Here is a 24,758-nt window from a genome sequence, read left to right on the forward strand (position 1 = left end):
AAAACGAAACTGAGGCACAGAGACTTAAAATAACCAGAAGAATGTCAAAGTCCCAACTCCAAATTCTGTATTGCAACTATTTAAACTTGTCCTTTAGTTTTCAAGCTTATGTTTTATGTTTTAAAAAGACACAGCTAAAAAACCTCCTAATCTGCATGACTCATTAATTGATAATTCATGGCTGTTATTTTGATTTTTTTTTTTTTTTCTTGCTTTGTCAACACAAGCAATGTTGAGTGCCAAGATGAGCTCAGCTTGCTTTCTTTAATCTGGAGACTTCCTTGGAGCAGCAAAGAAAACTGAGTTGGATTCATTGAGGCCAAGCCAGAGGCTAAGGTGTGGGCACCTCTCTGTTCAGACAGCTTGCACTGACACCTACCTTAAACTAAATGAGTAAGCAAAGGCTGAGGCATTCAGCTGGATCACAACCTGCCAGGCCAGGTGCATCCAAAACCCAAGGTATGCGTTTCAAATGCAGAAAATGAGGTGAGCTATGCAGCAAAGAGCAGGCACTTGCAAGCCTGGCAGCCTCAGTCCCCATTCAGGCAGCCTTTGGCACGGATCAGTCACTTTTTCCAGGGTCAGATCTATGTTGCTGACTTGCTGCAGGTTAATGCCTTCATGGTCTGCAGTCCGTGCCCTGGGCTCTAGTGAATCATCATAATTGTTCATTTTTATTGTTTGCTATGGCTAGAGCTCAGACATGTCCTCTCCACTGCCCTTTCCCACATGCTCATTTTATTTAGCAGCCTCAGTACAGGTTTTAACAAGAATGATCTTCCAAAAGAAAAGACTTCACTAAGAATATCTGCCTACTGAAGAGGAATTAAAAAGTGGTGATTATTTCAATCAGTTCAAGAGTCTCTCAAACAGACTGGCATCACGAGTCACTTTTATCATTTCATGGTAATTTAGATCTCAAGATGAGAAGGAAGATGTACAATACTTGTGACATTCTCCACCTGCTCCACTTTATGGTTGTGCACATGTATTTCAGTCAGGCAATCATGTTTATACTAAAATAAACCACCCCAAAATGTTCTGATTCTCTACAGGTACAACCTTTTCTAGCATAGTGAGAAAAAAAAAAAGGGAGCTCTTGAGAAACAATGGTATTTAATTGATGCTTCTAAATTTGGTGGAGTTGTGCCTCCTGATTCTGTGAGGTCTATTACCTCATCTAATCCTACAATGGGGTCCTGCTGAGAATGAGCTAGAAATGAACCTCAGTGAGAGGTTAAAATCAGACTTTACCATGAGAACACTTTCTGCATATGTCCTAGGTATTTATCTCCTTAGAGAAATGTTTCTATTTTTTACTAAATTCTGTGTGTCCTGCTAGCAAATACCTTCTATTTTTGGTGACAATTTTAAGTAAGAATGTATGATTATAATCTCTCCCCAAATGGCCAGACAGTAAACATGAGATTTTTCAAGTATTTCAGCATCTGCAGCCTGTATTTTGGCTACTTTTCTCTGTATTCTCTGAATTGTCTGCAAAAATATGCCTGGAGAATAGCTGCAGGGTCACTCATTAGAAAGGATTAGCCCCTTCCCCATGTCTTTCATGCATTCAGATACACAGAACTAAAATTGCATGAGCTGTTTCTCTTGTTATGTACTTAAACTGTTGCTCACTATTCCAGGCACCACTCTTCTCCGAATTACCTTCCCATCACTCAGGAGGTTTTTCCCCCACCTAATGCATGTTTATAATGCATATTTGCTTCCAAAGGCTGAAACATGCTTTGCTGCATCTGGATCATTTGATAACTTTCTGCATCTGAGTATTCCCAGCCCTGGAACCAACTAATATGCTACCTATCCCTCTATGTATCCCCTAAGTGCTGTTCATCCATTTGTCTGTGGATGCTTGTACATTATTGAGAAAGTATCCAGGGCCTGGACTCTGGATCAAAAAAAGCCAGAGAAAATGTCAGCACTGAAACTCCTCAGGGGCCAGAGGCCTGTCTTAGGAAGAGATCTGTTGGAGGTTGGATCTGAATGGAGGTTGCAATGCCCTGTTCATGACAGCATTAATTTTAGATCAGCTGAACCAGTTTTCTCCTTGCCAGCCTCTAAAGAAGCGTCGCTCAGCTGTACTTCCCCTTGCTGCCACATTTCAACACAAAAACACTTTCTGGTGGTTGTAAATGGATGGATGTGATTAGCAGACACATGACACAAATCAAAACATTAAAAGGTTTAGAAAAGCAGGTACAGATTAACATACTGAATTTTCAGGAGACAATGCTGAACTGATACATTGGTAATTTTCTGTTGTCTAGGCAAAGTGGGAAATATCACAAATATACAAAAACAGTGTTGCAAAGGTCATAGTTTAAAATAAAAAAGGCTAAATACATTATTAAAACATGACATGAAATCAAAGCACATGCTCCCCTCTTCTGGATCCCCTAGTATTTAGCTGCACTGTAATCCTGAAGCCTATCATGTGTGTGTCCCTGAGATTATTCTTCCTTAGGGCATTAGTAGCAGCTAGTCAGTTGTTTGTGTATCTTCACTGGCAGCTTGCTTAGTAAGTGTTTGCTTTGTGTAACAGCACTGTCCCTATATTCATGCTTGTGTTTAACTTTGGAGTGAAGTACCACACCCTTGCAGGGTTTTTTAAAATCTGAACTGCTTGAAAAACTGGAATTTTGACATAATTTTGACATCCCAGCATCATTTTACAAAATTATAGAATGGCCTGGGTTGGAAGGGACTTAAAGAGAGATCATCTAATTCTAACCTCCCTGCCACAGGCAGGGACACATTCCACTAGACCAAGCTGCTCAGACCCCCATCCAAGCTGTTCTCAAACACTCCCAGGGATGGAGCAAGCACAGTTTCTCTAGGCAACCTGTTCCAGTGCCACACCACTCTCACAGTTAAATATTCTTTTCCTACTATCTAATCTAAATCTACTGTCAGTTTAAAGCCATTCCCCCTTGTCCTTGTCCCTACATGCCCATGTAAACAGACTACATCTTTCTTCTAGGCTCTCTCCAGGTGATGAAAGCCAAGGTTTATTTGAGGTGACACAGAAGTACTGAGCAGAGAGACTGCTTCTGCACAAGATTCATAATAGTTGAAAGCTAACTCAGTATGAGCTTACCTTAATAGCAATTACAGACATAAAGCCTATTAGATCATCTTTAAGAAGCCACTCCTTATCTGAGGGGAGTTTACAGCTTCTGGTAGTAGTGCAGGTAACCAGCACAAAAGAGACCATTTCAGTTTCCAGCTGACTTAGTGGCTTAAAGGGCTGAGTTAACAAGGCCAAGGCTACTTTTTTGCACGTACTCCCTTCTCTTGGTACCCTCAGCAGCTCAGCTTTGTCCTCAGAGAGCTTTGCCCAGGGACAGCTTTGCCTGGTGCTGGTCAGTGCACAGGGTGTTTTGCAGCCACAGACACTTCAAAGAGGGCAGAGAGTTGCATCAGCTGGGAGTCAAGCAACCCCAGACTAAAATGGTTTGAAAAAATCATCACCATTAGTAAACTGTCATGAACCAGCTTTTTCACAAGAAGTCTTGTTTACATGATTTCAATTAAGTTTTTTTATTAAAAAGTTTTAAGCATGTGTGTATATGTACTTTGTTATTGCTCTTTTTCTGTCATTAATTAATTTGATAAAAGATGCTTTAGGAAGCTTAATACGAAAGCCATAATATCTTTGTCAGAATTAATTACTGTTCACAAAAATTCACATACTCTGAACTTTGTTAAGAATGTTTATTATTTTCAAAGTTTAATAACCTTGGTTTTAAGTGCAAAGCAAAAATCAAAGTATAAGACAGGCAACAGCAGCCAGGAATAGATCAAATTCCCCCTCCATTAATGCCACACCAGTATTTTTCCACACATTTCCCACTCAGATCTGAAATTTCTGGCAGGGAGGGGTGGGGGTGGTCAGCACCATTTCCATTTCACAGACAAAACAAGGTACAGAGAGTGCAAGGCTGTATCTTGCTCAATACTATTGGCTAAACCAGTACCAGAAGTACAATCCCCATTACTCAGCCCTCAAGTCCAGGTGCTGGAAATTCCCCTCTCCTTTCCTGTCCGTCAAAGGAGCCGCCAGTAATGACCGTGCCAGCCGTGCTCTTCCCTCCCTGCATCCCTTACCTCTTGCAGGTCCCAGAGCACGGAGCGGGCCGGCGCGGCCTGCCTTGTCCCGGCTGTAGCCAGCCCACAGCTCCGTCTCCTCATGGTGCTCACCACAGGCGAGGAGAACCCTGAGTACGTCAAACACCTACAGGGCTTTAGTTCGGACTGAGGCAACCGAGGACGAACAGCTACAGGATAAGAAGGCAAACAGAAGGGCAAGCGTCGCCCTCGGGGCCCTCCAGACCTCTCACCAAGCGGAACCCAAGGGAACAAGTCCCTGTCCTCACCCCGCACCGCACCGGAGCCCCCCAGAGCCGCCCAGCCTCCGGGGAGAGCTCCCGAGCGCGCACAGCCGGCCCGGCCCCGGCACACTGCGCTAGCAGCGACCAAGACAAGTGAAAGATATTGAACAGCGTCCCTCGGCGAAGCAGGTCCCGGCACAGCGGGAACGGCAGCCCGCGACGGGACGGGCCCGGCCCGGCCCCCCGGGACCCGCTCCCTCCGACAGACTTCCGCGTCAGGGGCCCGTCTGCGCATGTGCGAGCGGCACCAGCACCCCGCCACCCGTTCCTGGCTATACCACTGTGTGCCCAACGTATGGGTAGAGGCAAAAGAGGGCAGCGGCTCCAGGCGGTTCTGCGGGCCTCAGCCCCGCCTGGGACTCGTCATTGAGAATCCTGTTCTCTTCTCGAGCCTATGGGTGCCCTCCAGACTCGCCCCTCACGCAGTTCCCGCACACGATCCGCCCCAACTTCCCCCGGGGATGTGCTATGGTACATGCCGCTCCCAGCTGATTCGGTGGCTTGACGAAACCATCGCGCTCAGGACGGGGGGAGCCACGGTGCCTGAGGGGGGCACGCATTGTTGCGCGAGGGGCCGAGCGGCGCTCCGGGGAGGGCGGGCGCGCGCCGCTGTGGCACCGGGGCGGTCACCGGCACCGGTGGGCGGGTGGCGCCGTCGCACGGAGCTCCGCGTCCCCGTGCCGCCGCGTCTCCGCTCCCCTGCCCGCCCCATCGGTAGGGTGCGGCCGGGCCCCCCCGCGCCCTCCCCCTCCGCCGCCTCCCCAGTGGTGCCGCCCGGCTCCAGCTGACCGGCCTGGAATCCCGGCCGGGAGCCGCGCGCCCCCCGCCCGCCGCCGCCCCGCGCCCCGGTCCCACCATGGGAGACGCCGGCAGCGAGCGCAGCAAGGCGCCCAGCCTGCCCCCGCGCTGCCCCTGCGGCTTCTGGGGGTGAGCCGGGCCCGGGGCTGGGCTGGGGCGGGGAGGGACGGAGGGGGGCGGGCGGCCAGGCGAAGGGCGAGGCGGCGGGGGGCCTCGGCCGGGCGGGGGGTGGAACGGGCCGGGTCGTAACCCCCGGCACCGGCGGTCGCGGGGCCCGAGCCCGCAGCTCGCCGCGGGGAGGGGGCGGCCCCGGGCCCCTGCCGGGCGGGCCGCGGGGGTTCCCCCCCTTCGGAAAAGGGATGTCTCCGTGCCTGTGGGTGCCGGGTCCCGGGGGGCCCGGGCCGCCGTGTCGAAAAGGCAGCGGGTGCCCCGGGGGGAGGCGGCCGCGCTGCCCCCGGGCGCGGAGGGGGAGGGGGTGCCGGAGCCGCCCGCGGCCCCCCCGCCGCCCGGACACCGCGGCCTTCCCGGCAGCCCGGCGGGGGAGGCCTGACCGCTTCCCAGGCACGCAGGTTTCCTGGAGAGGCCGCCCCTCCTCTGGGGCTGCGGGCTGCGCTCCGGGGCCTGCCTTCAGCTCCTCAAAGGCGCAGCTGAGTAATGCGGGCCCCTGGGTGCCCTGACGGGTGTCCCTGACGCATCCCTGCCCTGTGCCCGGCAACCGGGAGCTGTCGCTGCGATTCACGCAGGGCAGCATAACTAATGAGGGAAAAAGGCTAAGGACAAAAACATACTTCGTTCTCCACCTTATGAAAGCGAAGTGGTTCATAATAGATAAGGCCCGTGTTAGCTGGTTGCTGATACCCTTTTAGGAAGAAGGAAGTAGGGGTCATTCCGGTTTGCCAAAGGTGAAAAAAAAAGTAAATCTGTTCCTTACTAAACTACCACCTCTAGGGTCGTGTCTGTTGAAGATATTTCCATTACTGATTTTTAAAAAAAAAATCACTTGTACCATGGGAGATGGTATTCTAGCAGATACACATCGTCGTAAAATGTCTTTAGTGTCTATCACAGCAACATTAGTCCCTAACGTTCTTATTTATGGAAAATTCATAGGGTATGTGACTAAATAGACTTTTGAGGGCCCACCTGAGATTTACACTTGTCTGTGATTGTACCTTCTTGGGATTTATGTCGTGCAATTTAAGGTACTCTGGGGAAGTGGAGGCTGAGAGAAAAAAGATGCAATAAGAGTGATTTAGTGATGTCACTGCAGGTTTGGTTGGTTCATTGAAGTGGCAGGATTTTAAACAAAATCCCATTTTTTAGTATTGACAGAAGCCTGAATTGCAACAAATGCCATGGCCCTGTTGGGAGTGATCTTACAAGACAGATTATAAAGACATAGTAAATAATTTTGTTTATGTTTGTTTTGCTAGGCTCCCATATTTGGGTCTGATATTTTTTGTAAAGTAGTGGAGAACAAGTTTTTGCTATCTCTAATGCAGTGCACTGACTTCTGTAACGTGATACTTATGGGAGAATCGTAGAAAGTTGAAAGTGAACTTTTTCTTTGGGCTCAACTTCTTGGCTAGTTCAGCATGTTTTGATAATGAGAAGAAATCTGGTGCTTTGTGTTCAAGGATCTGCTTAATGGTTACAGGAGGCTCTCAAGAAAACCCATTGCCTTTAAAGCTGATTTTTTTTAAACATGCTTCCCTTGCACAAGCAGATATCAGCTGGTATTTTTTTCGCCCTCCCGTTTTGTTTTCCTTCAGAGTGCCATCCATGTACTGGATGTTTTTGTATGATAATTTTGTATGATAATTTTGAAAGACAGCAGTGTGGAACAAACCCTTCACTTTTTCCTCTAATACAGTGAATGAATTGGCCTGTTTTTCAGTCTCTTTAAGTGTCTGCCAGGTGCATTTCAATACATAGTGACAAAATAAGTATCTATTTTTCCACTTTAAAAAATGGTCCTGTCAGTTTCCAGAGTTGATTGCTGTACTTTTCAGTCCTGAAAAAGCTTAAGTGACTACATGACCTTATTTACCTAGGCCTTGCTAGTGCTAGAACGGATTGTGTGGTAAATCAGTGCAGATGTGCCTTTCTATTGAAGTTGCGTTGTCAGGAGTTCTTAAGGGGTTACAGTTCTATGCCAGCTTTCTGAAGAAAGTAAGTTGTGATAGCAGAAAGACTTAGATTTGTGTAAAGTTGAAATTCTGCTGCTCTAGATTTCAGCTAGGGTTCCTAGAACAACCCTTGCGCTACCTAGGGTTATGACATGTTTTAAGACAGCATCTTACCTGTGACTTTCATATCATCTCAATGTCTGTCAAGTCATGTTTTGGAACAACAGGGCCAGTACATTTAAAGCTATGAAAAGTTATGAAACTTGTAATTTGATGTAGTAGTTTCCATTGAATTTGTAAATAAGGTAGTGTAGAGGTATTGCTTTATGTTTTTGGGTCAGTACTGTGGTTGAGAGCCCTTTCACAGTTCTTCTTGAGTCAGCCCAAGCCAGGTAAGCAGCAGAACAATTTTGTGTCTGGGGGTCAAACAATAAGGTCTATATTTTACCAAGTATAAAAGATGATGCCTTTGTTTTTCGAAATTGATTTTATATAATGCCTATAGGACTCTTTGTAATAAGATGCATGTATTCTGCAGTAAGCCACAAAGACAGAAACTATTAAGGAAAAGACTGAAAGCATTATTAAAATTAAAGTAAGCCATGGGTTACTGTGCTAAAGCTTGCCCATTGGTTGAACAGGGATAGAAGCAGCTCCAGAGACACGTGTTGATAGTGATGGCATGCAAAGAGATTACAGGAGCAGACTAATATGTGCTATTGCATTGAAGTTGGAGGGGTTCTTCTTTTAGAAGACTTGGGTTTATATTAGAAATTCAGATCCTCTAGGTTTCAAGAATCTCTAGAGACTGGAAAACTACTAAACTCTTGATGTTTCAAGATCTGAGAGACTGAAAAATGAACAGCTGAAAGAAGATACTTTTGAGTGAGGCTGTTAAGAACTTCTGAAACATCTGCTTAAGGTCAACAACTAACGTTTGCTTGCCTTTTGTTGAAGATCATGGAATCCATCCTTAAATCTGCAGACTCGCCCTTCTTTTTAGACTCTCCAGTCAGAAATTTCTGCTCAAGTAAAGTTTAAATGGAGCACTGAGATGATCTTGATATTTTACAGAGTCATTTCACTTACCCATATAATCTCAGTTGAAAAAACCTCATCTGTATTCATGTTATTTATGAAAAATTCATACAACTTAGTGTTTGGAAATATTTTGCTCCCTTTTCTCCCTATTTTTATATCTTCAGCTTCAGTCATTAGGAGCTATCTCACTATTTATTGGAATAGTCTTAGTATACAAATATTGGAAAGGGTTCAGTATGCAAGTTATCTTAGATGTCTTAATCTAAAATATGCTGTATTTAACTTCTGGTTCTTATGACCTGGAAAAATGCTTTCTTACTTTCCTGGTTAACAGACTACAGAATTACAGAATTGTGTAATGTTTATGTTTTCTTAGACTACTGGATTTCAGAAGCCTTTCCCTTATGATGTATATGAGCTCAAGGTTGAAGATTTCATAAATACATGAAAATATTACTGGATGTATTATATTCCAGTTAAGCATTTTTGCTTATTAGAGATGAGGCTGATTCTTTAATGACCTACATGCTGGCAATTTCCCTTTGACTTCTAAAGATCTCCATGAAGGTTTCTCTAGTGAGTGAAACCATCAGAGGGCTGGGGATACTACTGTTAAATGGTTATATGCATAGAAGGGACTTGTAAGCTGGTGGTAGCCTATACTGTGAAAAGAGTATGTCACTAGAGTACATTTGTACTGTACTGACTGCTGCTTATCATTTTTATTGTCCAGACTGATACCATACCACTGCATTTAGTGCCTTAGAACCAGAAAAGAGGGAAATATGTTAATAGACATAAAACAAATGAATTCCATTCTTGAAATGGTGGCAGCCAGCAGGAAGTTGATTGAAAACACAGTATGATTAGTTTCATTTCATCTTAGTTCTGGCAACTATAAGGTTCTGTAGTCAGCTAAAACTGATAGCAATATTATTTGAGAACATGCCAGCAGGGCTTTTGCAGGATGTTGCCATTTGGTCTGCCTTTTTCTGACACTGCATGCATCGTATGTGTGATGAGACACTGTGCCCCAAGCATTCTGTGCAGGCCCAATTCAGAGTTTATTTCTGAGTCTGGATTTTCCAGTCACTTATGGATCATCAGATCCTTGTCATGCCAATCTGGCTCCTTCCTCAATTTTGTTTGCTAAAATTAAACATTTGATCAAACGGTGAATCATTTAACTTAAGCATGATAAGTTTGTGAGTGTATATCACCAAAGCTTGCTTTTAGATTCTAAACAAACAATGGTTATATATAATGTGCCATTTAGAAGCCTCTTCTCTGACTAGTCTTTTCTTTACTTTTTTTGGTGATTATCGCTATTCAATCCATAGGAACTCTAAGTGTTCCTTTTTAATAAACACTGTCTCATCTCACAGGCAGTGTAGGTCATTGTGAATGCATAATGCCTCCCTAAACCTAATTTTGCTTTAATTGTTGTTGCAACTTCATGTAGATGTTCCTAAATGAAGCTTGAGTACACTGTTGAAATATGTATCTTTCCCTCTGAGAATCTGTTTTCACTGGGCTTGGATCATGCAGTTCCTTAGCCAGGCTTTCCCTGGCTGGCACTTTGGATCAGATGCTGGAGTAATCAGTGAATTTGTCACTTTATGTGAGACAGTGTACTCTATTTTGCTCTTAGGTTAAGACTAAAAATCCCTTAATATTCTAATTTTTTAATATTATGCATGAACTTATATAATACTCTGTTAAATTATTGGATAAAAGAACTTGAAGCAGTTTATATTTAAATCCAGCACTAACTGCTGTAATAATATATCTATTGGTCTGTTTCAGAAATAGAAGTGACAGATTATTTAACTGAGAAACAAAGACTGATGAGAAATTTATTTATTTACAACTTTCTTACAAAGTGCTACAGTAGATGATAAGGGATGTTGGAGAGGCACTGAAATTATTTGCTTAGATCCTGATTTTAGACGATACTGAGAATTATGAGATAGAGAAGCTTCTGTCTGAGGAGGGAGTGGTGGTGAGGAATTGAGCTTTGTCATGTTCCCTGTTTGAATAAAAATATGCAGGGTAAAGAATGATAAATTGTGATTTCCCTCAGTCATAATGCAACTAGAAGGACATATCAAATAAAGTCAAAAGTATAAATTTTATCCATTTTTTGTACAGTGAGCTCTTCCTTCTTGCAACTGAAGTTGCAAGGTATCACATTTTTGCTAACTTTTCCATTTGCTGTAGAAACTTACCTTGTGAAATGGGGCTTATTTGCACTTGAAGTAAAAGCAGATGAACTGGATTTAATACTTTAACTGTAATAAGCTCTTTTCTAGGAATGTGAAAACAATGCTTTCTTTTGCAGTACTTAATAGAATAGACAAAACAGAAAGGAGATTTTGTTACTTAATGAAAACCAGCTGTTCTGGATCAGACCAAGGATACATCCAGCCCTATTTCTGATTTGGGTGATAAGTGATGAAGAGGGAATAAGCATAAGGACAGAGCAAGCATTCAGTGATGCTTATCTTGGTATACCTCCTTTGCTTCTGGCAGTCTGACATAAGGTTGTCCTCTGTTTTATAGATTTACAGCTTAGTAGGTCTTACCTATTTTTCAATAAATTTGCATAATGAATTGGTGAGGCCATATGTACTCTTGACCCTTACAAAATCCTGCAGGAAGCCATTCCATAATTTAACCATTCTCTCTGTGGGAAAAAAAGTAATTGATTCTGTTTCTTTTAAACTTGCTGTGTGATAATTCTAAGGAGTGAATAAATTCAAACAGCTGGTGTATGAGGGCGTTTTATTTAAGAAGATCCAAAAATAGGCCTGCTTGATTAAAAATGTCTGTTAACATAGTGCAGCCAGAATTTGAGGAAAAAGCCCTCTTGCTTAAACCATGAATTTATTCAAAATCTGTGTATAAAATGTTTTGTAAATATTTTCTGATTTTAAATGGGTGCTGTGTTAATTATAGACAGGCATATCCAGCACCTTTTAATCTAATTGTAACTTCCTCATCAGTCAGAATGAAATTCACTATCGTAGGTGCTATTCTTACAAGTGGAACAAACAAGGAAGAAGTAGATTGTCCTCCTTTTTGAACTTGGAGGAGTTAAAAGTTACTGTGTCTAGGTCACCTTCCCAGTTTCTGTCTTGCTGTGTTACAGAACCTTATCGTGTCTTCTGTAAACTGTGATTAGTCAAAGCTATTACTGTTTGGGCAGTGCTGGCAATTATTCCACACTTAGTGCTAGGAAATATCTGTCTTAATGCTAATTATTAAAATGTTCAAATGTTGTATGGCACCATAGATGTGGGTTGTGTAAGGCTTCATTTTGCTGGAGATGCTTTCTGTTATCAATGGTTTCTGATGATAAGCCCAGTCAGTCAGAGGGTTATAATATAGGTATCAGTTTTGGGGAAATACTGCTGCTGATTTTAATTTCATAAATTTCAAACAATTTACCACTTCTGTTGAAATTTGATGTTAATATTGTTGCTGCATGTTGGACAGCTGTTGGAAGTCTCACATTGGTGGAAGCCTCACGACTCAGTATTTCTTTTAAAGTGTTGAAATCAGTGATGCAAAACATTAACTAGAGAGAATGATCCTTGATTGATGTATTTATTGGAGATGTCTGGTTTTGACTTGAATGTTTTCACTAACATGCTATGCCATTACTGGATTTTAATTTCTTTTTAAATTTGAAGCTAGTGAATATAAATAGGCACAGGCTTTCTTTACAGCCAGTGGGTAAAAATTATGAATGTGATATACTTTCTCAGTCAATTACTGCTTATATTCTTTGAAGTTAAAAATTTTGTTCATGTGTCTCCTCAAATATGCAACCCTGACTGATGTAATTATTATTGTACTTCAAAAGTTAAGACAAATGTCTTGTGAGTGTTGGATAGTATTTGATCTTGATTATGTCGTAACCCTTATTTGGGTTAAGATAAACTTCATACTCACTTTAGGCTAGTAAATTCCATTTATATTTTCTCCCACTTTTTATCTCCTTTTTAAACTGAAGTGTCAGAAATATTTCCTGTCTATTTTGACCAGGCAGGACTCACTAGGATGGAGTCCCTTCTTTGCTTTTGGAAGAAGAATTGAAAATCAAGCAGTAGCTGTAGCATGAATCAACTTCTTTCGATGACAGATCTGTGAAGAAACTTAGGTCAGAGTAGCTGCAGATATTAAAATGGCATCTCCTCAGGACACTGAGAGGGCCACATAAAATATTGTTGAGGATCCATATGCATTGAATAATAAATGGTTCTGACAAATGAAACATTTATGTAAATGACCACAATGGTTTCAGGCTATGGAGATTACATTAATGTACAGAAGTAGTGGGTTGGCATTTTTAGGTTCTGCAAAAATGCCCAATCATTACCTTCTAATTTAAGATTTTGATGTAAAGCTATTTTTGTAATAGAGAGTTGGGTCTTTTGTTTGAAATGGTGGAAAGTTTATATACTTAAAGAGTGTGGGGTCAGATTTCTATATTTTTTGACACTTTTTTGAAATCTTGAATGTCAAACAATGTATTGTAATGCATAGCTCCATTAACTCCAAGTTATTCCTTACCTGTACTCAGGAAAATATAGTATTTGAAGAGTTGCAGTATTCCAGGAGGAGAAGGAAGATGTTCACAGTTGTGTGTTCAGTTTCTGTGTATAGCATCTGACTAGTAGCACTGTGCTAAGTGCAGTACCTGCCTGTACAGAGAAATTGTATTAGAAAATTGTTGATGGATTTTTACACTTAGTGTGTCATCTGGCATCTTCCCTGCAGCAGAGAATGCTGCTCCATGCTCTGTATGAAAGACTTTTAGGTATCCTGTTTGATTCCATCTGTTTAATCTGGCCACCATTTGCATGCTCTGAACTTGAACAATTGAAGTCAATGCAAGGAAGATAAATTTCTGTTTGTAAATATTGCAGTATTTTTATTAGTGTGTTAAGGAAGTTTATTTCTAATATTACTTTAATCAGTGTTATGTCCTTTAATGAATGTACTTTGGCTAGTGTTGGACTTCCAATAATTGTGTGGTGTAAATTAGAGACTAACTGAATGTAACGAAAAATTTTGAATGGAGATAAAAACCGGTTTTTCTAAAATAATTTTAATAAGCAGTCAGACAAACAGAGAAAAAGAGTTTGGTTGATGATTACTGTCTTAGTTTTTGGCTCTTTAGATTATATAGTGTCTAATGTTGGGTGAGTTGTTTATTTGAAGGCCTGTCTTAGTAATGTATATATTTAACTTCTGCTTGGTTGAATGTGCTATTTAAGTTGAAAGTCCTGTTTAAATACTAAGCATCTGTGGAAGGGGGAGGAGAAAGGAGCACAATACTGGATTTGAAGCAGTGTTTAAAAGAACGAAAAGCAGGCTGGTTTCACGATAACCACCTAGTTGTGCCCTTGGAAAAGCAGAATCCAAAGTCATGTCCTCATTGACTTAATTGCTAAAACACAACCATCCTTCACAATATGACTGTTACTGACATCAGCTCTGTCGCCATAACTGCAGCATTTTTATCTCTAATTATTATATTCAGAGGTGTCTCAGAGGAAGCTGCATATATAAAGTATGCAAAATGCTGTCATTTAGCGAGAGTCCCTCAGTATTGGAAATTGTATTGTCCTCTAGCTATTGATTAGGTGCTATTTTGGTCCAAGATAATGTCAATATTAAGGAGCCTGGCTTTTTGATAAATCAATTAAGTGTGTCTGAAATTTTTCTTTAACAATTATCCACTATTACCTAGTGAAATGCATTTTTTTACCTGAAGCAAGAAGAGTTCTTGGTTGGGTATCTCTGACATCAGTTTGCAGGAGGAGGCGTTAGTAATGCTTGTTCATTGCTCAATGCCCTACTGTTACCTTTTCCTTAGTGATCTCCTTCGGTGAGCTAATGGACACTGATGGTTTCCAAAATTGTCTGGGTGTTAACAAATGCTTGCTTATTCGTGCAGATAGGTTTCAAATGTTCCCCTGAATTGTTAACATGTTTATCAATTTAAAATCTATTAATCTCTATTTTTGAATAAACTTTTGACTGTGTACTTCCATGAAGGAATTAAAGCAATTATCATATAGTGGGTTTCCATAATGAACATTCTCTCCAATTTTAATTAGCAAGCGTGTTAGTATAATTACTCCATTTTAATAGGAAAAAAGCATCGTAATTTAAATTTTTAAAACGCTCAGAATTTTACAAAATTTAAAATACATTTTAAATTCTTTGAAGACGATGAAAGATTTTTTTTTTTAATTTTTGTACATAGATGTGTGGATGAATGATCATTTTTGCTACAACTTAAAAAGAGCTTTTAGGATTAGTCCATATATACTCAGTATCTTCCCTAGGTGATGACTCATTTTTGAACTTTAGAAAGAAAGCAATCAACAATAATATTTACACACTTCAAATATATTTTTCTTGGCATTGAGACTTTGTGATTAGTATGTCTTGACAAAATAACTGAAATTAGACTTGCCTTGAAAATAATAATTAAGATGGAGCAGGTTGACTTCTTTTATTTAGGAAAGTGGACTAACTCTGCTGCTTGTTAAATCCTGATGTTGTCAAATACATGGAGTAAGTCCTAGCATATTTATTTTGGAGTATAATTCCTTTCCAGAATCTAACATCAAGTTAGATGTTAGAATGCCTCTGCATATAGTGTTGAATATCACTATATATTTTTCTCTTATTTTGACTGTAGTTTATTAGCAGTTGTTTTATTTAGGATACTGGATGTGTTCCTGTTTAACATTCTCTGGGGTACTGCTTTAGACATTGTGCTTTAATGCTGATTTTTTTTGAGATATCTCTTTATTACAAGACTTTAGAGACTGTAAACCTATAAAGATGTGGGTAGTAGGATGTTCCTTTTTTAATAAAAGTCCCATTCTTACATTTAAGTTTGGAAAGGATTTATTACCATTTCTGCTGCTGATACACTGGGTGACAGTCAGTCCATGCTTTTCTCTGCATGGACTCTCTCTGTTTTCATTTGTGAATCATATATCCCTCTTCATTCAATTCCACAGTGCTTTACGAGCCTTGAATGAGAGATTTTGGAGCAAGGCATATTTAGGAGCAAGGAGTATTTTCATTTAGAAACAGGTGTTTGTTTTAAATCAGAACTTGCTGTGGGACAATATTGACCTATTGACATGTTGTTTCCCAGGTGGTTCATCTAGAAGGAAGTGTTTGTGGTGGGTGGAGGAAATCTCTTTCAATCAGGAGAGTTGCTATGCAATTAGAGGAGCAAGAACTGCCTGCATTACACATCTGTGAGTCTCAGGTGGTTTTGCAGCACTCTCTTGATGAAGATAGGACCCCATTATTATCCATTATTCTGTGATGCAGTCTCTCCTTTGACTATTAAAGTTCTTGTGTGACTAATTCAGGAAAGACCAGAAATCTTTCTGGTGAATAATTAACACTTCCTGTTCTGCTCAAGTGACTTGCAAAGAGAGATTCAAAAGGTAAAAACAAAACCACAGTGATGTGTATTACAGTGATGTATATCATTATATAGCAAATTGATGCATTATACTGAAAATGCCATCACTCAGTGGTATAACAAGAACCTCCAGCATTACAATTTAAAATTCAGTTGCCTGAGCTGAAGTGCAGCTGAAATTCAGATTACAGAAAGTACTGGTTGGTGTTGAAACTGCTGGAATTGGAATTGGAAAGTAAACAGAACTAGACCAGTGCTTTGAGAAACTTAAGTCTGCAGCTTTCAGAGATTGTTATAATTTTTTTGTGGTTGCTTTCTGTGTTTCCCCTCCCCCCTCCTTTTAGATCAAGTTTTCATCACACTCCTCGATGCCATTGAGACAGTGATTTAGCTGCTTTCTTATTAGCATTCTTTTTGACCTTATTTCAGTTTGCTGATTTAGAGTGGCTTCCTGACTTCTGCTAGCAAGGTGTTTTTTGCAAACTTGTATAAAGAAGAGACTTTAAAAAAATATTATTTTTGAGGACTATTATTATTTTTTTAAATTATTATTTTTAAAGACTATTTAAGGCCACTAAACAACCAGTGAGTATTTAAATCAGTTTATGGTCCAAATAGATTTATACTTCTTTTAAAATTACCTAGTAAATTGTAACACAAATAGAGGCTTCAAGGACTTGTGTTCTTTGGGTGTCCATGAAGGCAGTTACAGAAGAGTGTATGGGAAATGGTGAGCATGAGCCTCATTTAGGGATTATTAGCTGTTTAATCAGTGGTGCTTAACTTTCTTTGGCTTAGTTTTCCTGTCCCTCATCATTCTGCAGGACAAATTCTGAAGGTAAGTGTTACATTTTTAGTAGCACAGCAGACTACTTAATTTGGAAAAAGTAGACCAGCTTTTGGAGGCACAGGCATTTGTTCAGTGTATGGGAAAGTTAATGTGCTTTTTCTAAGTATATACCTTGATATTACCTCTGTCCTCAAAATCAGTCTTGCCCATACCCTTAGGTCATCATGGTTGCAGCAGTGACATGAAAGGCAAGTGTGTTCTATCTGCCAGGACAGGTGGCCTGATTTAATGTTTCCGTATTTTCTCAGCTGTTTTTGTGTGTATGTTGTTCAGAAAACCCCTGTTTCTGGCATGATACATAGCAAATACTAAATGTGGTATTCTCCTTGCCACAGAAGATTGAACTGTTCAATTTGTACCATCTAGAAAAAAACTAGAGATGTGTTGAAATTGCTTTGAGTCTAGTTGAATTAGGCAAGTGTAAACGTTTTCTTTGTGTGGTTATAGGTAGTATTTTTCTTCCCAAAACAGAGCAAAATCATCTACATGAATTGACTGAAGAAAAATGATGTTTGACTGAAAATCCAAAATTGTTATCTGCCAGTCCCCAGTTTGCACAGGATTAGATGTTGGGTAAAAGTTTTGGGAAGTAAGAGGACAAGAAAACAATGCACGTGAAATTAGTAATTTACATATTTGCTGTTCATTAGTTTAATAGCTAATAGTGAAGACACTTTTTTTTTAGTTCTGTTACATGTCACTAAATTTCCTAGACTTCTGTCATGCATTAGTGTAAATGGAGAGTGACAAAAGATTCTGTGGGGCTTCTTTCATAAGGGGCTTTCCATGTGGGAAAGATACAGCTGAAGAAGGTGCACAGTTTTATGATTATAAGCCTAAAGTCAGACAGAATCATGGAAATACCAGATTTTTATTTTACTTGAAGACTAGAGATGATTGAAGAGTTATGGGCTGATAGTGCTGCTTGCTTAAATTTTAAAGCTTACTTTAACTCCTGCTTGTGTTTAGGATTCAGCATTAATTTGACATAGTTATTGAAGCAGTAGAGTTGCAGTTTGCAGCTGCAGCCTGGCCCAGTGGTTGGGTGGTTAAAACTTGCTTGTTCTTCTTGTGTACTGAGAAGGTTACACATAGCTTGGATGAGAGTTCAGGATGAGGTAAGGTTTTGGGGCTCATTTGTGTTACTTGCTGTTAATGATCACTCTGCTTGCTTACTGTGCCTTTGCCTGAGATTGCCTTCAGAGATGCATAAAAAGCTGCTCTAACGAAAGAGCCTTTGCTGTTTGCATGCATGACAATAAAATATTTGACTTGGCCCTGATTTCCCACTGTCGGAATTGGATGAAATGAATGTAGTGATTGTGATTTATTCCCTCAGTCTCCATTATTAGAGGAAAATAAGTTGAGGCTTGTTCCCACAATTTCTCCACGTTATTCTAAAATAGGAAAATGATGAGACTAATAGTAGTTTCTCTGAGTGCTGTGATGCCCTTGTTTTTGTTCATGTAAATAATTCTAGGCTGTCTACTTCGAACACTTAGAAAATAGTAGAAGCTACCATGTGAAAATGACAGCTATGAAGATTACAGTTTACATTAGTGTGGATCACTGAAGATGGAAAAGCCAAAATATCACCCTGTGTGAAGGTTTCCTTCTCCTGTCGTGGGATGAAGGATGTAGGATGAAGGATTTTTTTTTCTACTAGATGTTTAAAACCCTTGAACTTTAAAGCAAAATGTGCATTCTGAATTCTTTTTACCCTGGTAATTGAAATGCAGTTGTCTGAGACCTGAGAAGTGTGCTGTGTGAAATAGGAGAAAGGCACAATGCATTACATAGGGGGTCTCATCCCATCTTCACATCTGACTGACTCCCTTTTTAGAAAGTGCTGTTCCCTGACCTGTCAGCCACTGAAGGGCATGTGCAGCAGCTCATTTCCTCCACTTTCCATCAGAGATGACCGGTGCAAACATAGTGGAGAAGAGTGAGCTGCCCCTACAGCTGGTCCACACTGCTTTCTGTAGTAGCTGTGGTCTTGCTTAAGGGGCTTTCACCTGATCAGCAGTGGAATAAGAGCTCCTGACTCAGCTTCCAAGGCACCATGTGAGAAAGACTGTCCGCAAACATCTACATTCAAGAATAAATTTAGGCTGGCAAAACTTTAAAGGAGATAGGAAGGGGGAGGGTAAAGCATGTTCATATTTTGGTTATTCCTTTAGTTCCCTTATTGCCTTTTCTTCTAAGTTCTCCAAGTACAAAAGAAAAACCTAGGTATTTTTATTTTTGTCAATGAAAGAATATAATAGGTTTGGGTGACCTTGTTATGTCTGCCCTCCAGTCATTAAATTTTAGTTTTGCTGCACTTGCATAAAGGCTTTAGTTATAAATTTATAAGGAAAATGTCAAGTGGCTAGTCACAAAGTGCAGTCTATCTTATTATGTAGACACTGCAAACTTCTCCACATACGACTTAAAACTCTTTAGGAAAAAACCTCACTGCTTATGTGCAATTGAATTATTACAGCAAGAAACACATTACAGAATGGTAAGCACCAATGCTTTTTACAATTTTGTTTTAAGTCTTGATGGAGTCAGTAGGACATAGGAGGATAAGGTTTAAGATGTTTGAGAGATTCTGATTATTTACTTAAAAGAGGCTGCTGATGGGTTTTATGTAGTTTTGATGTACTTCTCTTCAATTAATAGTATGAATTAACAGAACTTGCATGTTTAAAATGCTAAAGTGGCCTGATGTAGATTGGTCTGTTTAAATTTGGGAGTTTAGTTTTGTGGATCACTGATTAGCTGAACAGATTTGGTTATGTCAAAGTTGTTTCCAAACAAGACCTACTGCTGTTGATAGCACATTTGGTGATTGACCTAAACACTTAACTAACCCCCCTGTCGTTTAGCATGCCTAGTGTTTACTTAGTTGCATTTCTCATTAGTTAGATGCTGAGAGGAAATGAGATTAGCAGGTTTTGTTTATGTTTTGCTAGATTCTTGAATAACACTTTCATATATTGCTGCATTACTTAGATGATAAGTAGGAAATGCTGGGTTTTTCAAAAAAGAACAGCTTCTGCTTGTTTCTTTGAGCTTCATGTGATTTGTTACAATTTGCAAGTAATAGCCATGTACGTTCTGCTTTTCAGAGCTGCCACAGAGAGACCGAAATGTAAGATAAATAATTTTTTCATTAATACTTCCACTCTACTAAACTTAAACTTGGAACACCAATCACATGAAAATATTTATTTCTACTATAGAGACACAAAAAGTTCCCTAAACTGGAAAAAACAATCTGTCAAGTAGACATTATGCAGAATTATCAACTCTTAATAAATCAGTGTGTTTTGCACTAGAGTAGTTTAAAATCCTAAAATGGAATTGGTTTTCCAAGCACGTAAAAGAAGTGTGATACAACAAAGACCAGGAAATACCTGGGTCTAGTAGAGATAGAAATGAGTTCAGCTACAAAAGTATAAAGCTGGGAAAAATGCAGAGGAGATTGAAAATCAAAATATTTGTTATCCTATTGCAAACATATGGAGATTTATGAATGGAAGGTGTGTTTGAAGAATGGTGAATGATCTCCGCTAGATATATAATTTGCTACTTACAGGAGCAGAATTTGTATGGTGACTTGCTACTTAGAGTAGCAAAATTTGCATAGGTAAGAGCAGAAGGCAGGGTTGCTTGCACACTGTACAACCTGTGAGGAATCATTTGAGCTCAATTTCAGAGGAAGCACAGAACAATTTTTGTTGCAGGGGATGGATATTATCAAACTCCATCTTCGGGAGACAAACAGTAAGAAAGAGCTCAAGCTTTGTTTTCCCTCCCTTATGTCATTAAGAGGAGTGAGGATGAAGCTGAAAGGCATAAGGTTGAAAGAGATTTTTGAGAAAAAAGCCAGAAGTTCTCACTACACCTTGGAGCACGCAAATGGAAAAATATTACTTTACATTGATAGAAATCATGAATCAATGGGTATTTTCATTCTAGACAGTATTACAGTCTTGTCTTCTATGTTTCTATTGCTGAGGTTGTTTTTGTACACTTTGAAATACTGAAAAGCTTAAGACTGATAGAAACACAACTGAATTCTGATATAGAATCATAGAGTCTGTTGTATTTCTTTTTCCTTGTGCAACTTGAATTTTTTGAGTGATTTCCTGGGAGGGACTTTTATCTAGTTAGAGATGCCGTGAAAATAACGTAATTGGTTTAAAACCAAAAAAACTCATTATCTTTCATGAGTAACAAAGCAAACATAGTTCTTGTAACTGAGTGTCCTTCATTGAAAATCTAAATGTAAGAAATTATTTCAAAGCATTTAAATGACTTGTGTATTAAACCCCCTTGACGCTTGGGAGCCTTTGAAAATGTAACATTACCGTCCATACTTGCGTAATGTGATCAAACAGTGATTGTAGGTTTGTAGGACTGAATCCAGAGCCAGAACTGTGGTGAATGTCTTAGTGGGGTGATTTACTTCAGTGGCAGAGTCAGCGCTGGATAGGCTTATGTATGATTTGACCTAAGTGCTTTTAAAATGTTGTTGTGTCGTCCATTTCTTTTAGAAAACATGGATATGTTTAATATTGAACCAGCTTTAAACAACTCTGAAAAGAGTTAGATATAGGAATAAATAATGCAATTTTACATTTTAATCTTTTCCCTACCTGGCAATAAAAACTGTTGTATATGCAATCTGTAGTTCACATTCAGTCTTGTATTAAAAGTTCAGAACATTTTAAAGGAATGCCATGAAATAACTAACTATGGTTCTGTCCATGGTTTGCACATCTGAAAATAAGTAATAAATACATAGTGACATTAATATTTTTTAATATCCATATGAAATGTTTTTCTACGACTGTGGACAGGAGTGCAGTTGTTTTTATTGTAGTTTCATGATACTTATTTAATAATTTCCTAAGGCAGGCTTTGGTTTTTTTACTTCTTACTAGTTACTCTTTTATGTGTTTAATTACTGGCAGAGATCATTTTGTGTGTGTACTAAAATATAAATGTTTTCCCCCTTGGTAAGATGCATCATGCCACAGTAACCTGCTATTGTTTCTGATTGTAAACTGTTTTGGAAGAAATACTTCATCAGCATTATGTTCACATTCTATTATGACTGTTTTTTGACAGACCCCATAGCAGTATACCAAATTTTTGCATCATTTGACTTATTTTCAGTTTTGAGCTAGAAATGCCTTCAAGTATTTGTTGTGCTTCAAAAAGATACAGTAATTTTTCTTTTGTGGATTTTTGCATGAGTATGTTTACAGCCTGCAAAATAGTCTACAAGTTTGAGGGAAGAATTTGGAAATCCTAAATGTAGCGGGTCCATTCTGTTGCATTTTAACTCTTATGTGAGTTTCTCTGCAGCCTCATTGTGTGATATGTTTGAGTATCTCATGGAATCTGGCAGCACTGGTAGCATTAGGATTTTTCCTGATCAGGGTGATCAAATAAATTGTTTGAAATAGGGGACAAGACAGGATTACTGAACACATTGACTGGTGTGAGTGGAATAATTTAGATGATGGTAACAGAAAAAAAAAGGTGTTTAAAATATGCTTAAGTTTGAGTATCCTGAATCAGCAGGTTTCATTTCCCATACTTCAATTTCCCATACTTCCTTGTTAAATTCAGAGGAGAGGTGGCAGGGCAAAGGGGCAGGGACAATAGCTGTCATTAGTATATGTTTGACATTTGATCCTGTGAGTTTGAAAGGTCTTTGGAATATTTTTGTGTTTGCCATAATAAATGCACCCAAAAAAGCCCCTCTAGTGTCAGTGAGATGTGGATAAGAAACTGGGTAAGAAATAGTCCGTGAGTCCAGACAAGCTGTAAGCTCTGACATTGCAGGGTGTGATGTTTGATTCAGTACAGTTTCAAAAGCCTCAGTAACTTGGAAGATGAGTCAGTAGTGCAAAAACCCACATTACTCCATCCACATAAATTCTGCTTTTAATTACATGTGGTATCAACAGAATGTAAAGCTTTCATACAAAACAGTTTTTATGGAGAAGGCTAATGTTTTTGGAGGTGTTTTGCCTTCCCCTAAGCAGCCTTTGAATTATTTGAGACACTTCTATAAAATCATACTTTCTTTTCTTATTATGCTATAAATGCCAGAAGTACAGCTGCAGTCACTGACCTTCAGCTGTATAATAGTAAGATAAAAATTTTCAAAACCTTTGGGCCTGATGTATAAGTGCATTGCTTTGTACATCAGTGTACATCAGGGAACTTCGCTGAAGAATGAAGACCAGAGTATTCAGCTGACTATTCCAATTCAGAGGATTTTTTTTTAAACCATAGATGTAATGCTTCTATTCCAGCTGAAAGTGATGATTCAAAATAAGACACCTTTAGGGAGCACAAAGCAGAACATGGAGAGACAGATATGACAGTCTGTCCCATTGGCAGCTCAGAGGTAAGAAGCAGGTAGTTCAAAAACTTTCTTCTTTTTCCTTTGGACCATTTTGTCACTATTATTGAGGAGGCTTCTGGACACGGTGCTCTGGGATGAAATGTTCACACTGTATTACAGGAACAAACCTTGCTCACACTGTGTGACCAGTTTTAGTATAGGTGTTATAAAGGAAAAATGAAACCTGCAGTGTAGTTATGGTTTTCTTGCACTGTAGCAAAAATACAAAACTGAATATAACTTTTATTTCTCTGAAACTGCTTACAGTGATGGTTGCTGTAGCTGATGGGTAAACTATGACAGGTGATGCAGTCAAATGCAAGCTAGAATTCTATTTGCATCTTGAAGATTTAGGAAAGTATTGGTTGCTGGTTCACAAATAGTAAGAAAATAAGCTTTCATAGCAAAAATAGCATAAGATAGCTGGGGAAATAAGAGGATTTTTGGATTTTTGAGCTTTTTTGGGTGGCTTTTTGTTGGGTTTTTTCCCCTAGAGTGAGTATTGTAACAGGGAAGAACATATTTCATAATTTTAAGGCATTTTATTTCATGTGCGAAGGTTTAATGTGTGTTTAGAAAGTTGTCTAGAGAAAATTACTTTTAAGCAATATATCTTTATATGGCTTTGTACTCTTACATTATGAAAGCCATGAGCTGACTGCTTGAATATATGATTTCTAGTCAATTTCAGGTTTCCAGAGAGCACATTTCACAAGCCACAAACTGACAACGTTAACAGTATACTGATACAAATATACATATAAATATATATTTTCTCTATCTATCTATAGATGTATATTTCTATCTTGGTTGGAGCATGGTGGTAATAATGCCAGGATTATGAGTTCAATCCCTGTAGGGGCCAGTCACTTTAGGAGTTGGACTTGTGGTTCCCTTCCAACTCAGACTATTCTGTGACGTACATATATATATTTCTCTCTACATAATCTCATTGAAGCCATGGACCTTAGTGTTTTCTTACTAAATTGAACATTTAATCTGTCGTAGCTGACTTCAGCAAAGAAGCTGTGTTACATTTTTTAAACTTTTAAGATACAGGGAAACAAAATTCTTTATGTGATGCATAGAAAAGCAAAAGCTTTATCTATGATTACAGTTACATATTTTACAATATTTGTTTTACAGTTTTACAATAATTAGAGTTCTCAGATGACCTGCAAATGAAATTTGGAGGAGAATAAAATTCTGGAATCTGAAGCCCCAGCCATTTGAAAATACTAAGCCACTTACCGTTTTAAAAAGGGACTACTGAAAGTGTCTCACTTGCTTTTATTCTGTTGTTGTTTTAACATTTCTAGAGACACCTAAAGACTGAAATTTTTCAGTAGATCTGGTGGGCCTACTTCTTTGCTTCTGCTGAAGTTAGTAAAGTCTCAAGAGCAGAAGTGGGAGTTCCTGCAAACCATTACTGAGGGAGCAGGAAGAGTAAAAAGTATGATTTTATTCACGTCGGCATTTCTCAAGCATTTTGTGAATGATTCACATTCTATTTAAATATAGTAAGTATTCATATTTGTTTTTATAGAATCTTTGCTTGGGAATAACACCTTCCAATGTGTTCATTCTCTCACCTTCTGATTTGCTAGTTTTATTGTGCCAAAAAGAAAAGCAGAAAAAAGTAGAC

General features: G+C 39.4%; 1 protein-coding gene across 2 annotated transcripts in view; it reads left to right on the forward strand.

Moving 5' to 3' along the window:
* The first annotated feature begins 5,207 nt into the window (after window positions 1-5,207).
* The window catches only part of ZFAND3 (zinc finger AN1-type containing 3), a 135,247-nt gene continuing 115,696 nt past the window's right edge, over window positions 5,208-24,758 (forward strand). For both annotated transcript variants that reach the window (XM_054628890.2, XM_077175804.1), the window contains exon 1: window positions 5,208-5,339. In XM_054628890.2, the coding sequence (XP_054484865.1) occupies window positions 5,269-5,339 (71 nt within the window). In that variant the 5' untranslated portion in view covers window positions 5,208-5,268. The remainder of the gene's footprint in view (window positions 5,340-24,758) is intronic.

This window comes from Agelaius phoeniceus, chromosome 3 (assembly GCF_051311805.1).
Source record: "Agelaius phoeniceus isolate bAgePho1 chromosome 3, bAgePho1.hap1, whole genome shotgun sequence".
Lineage (NCBI taxonomy): Eukaryota > Metazoa > Chordata > Aves > Passeriformes > Icteridae > Agelaius > Agelaius phoeniceus.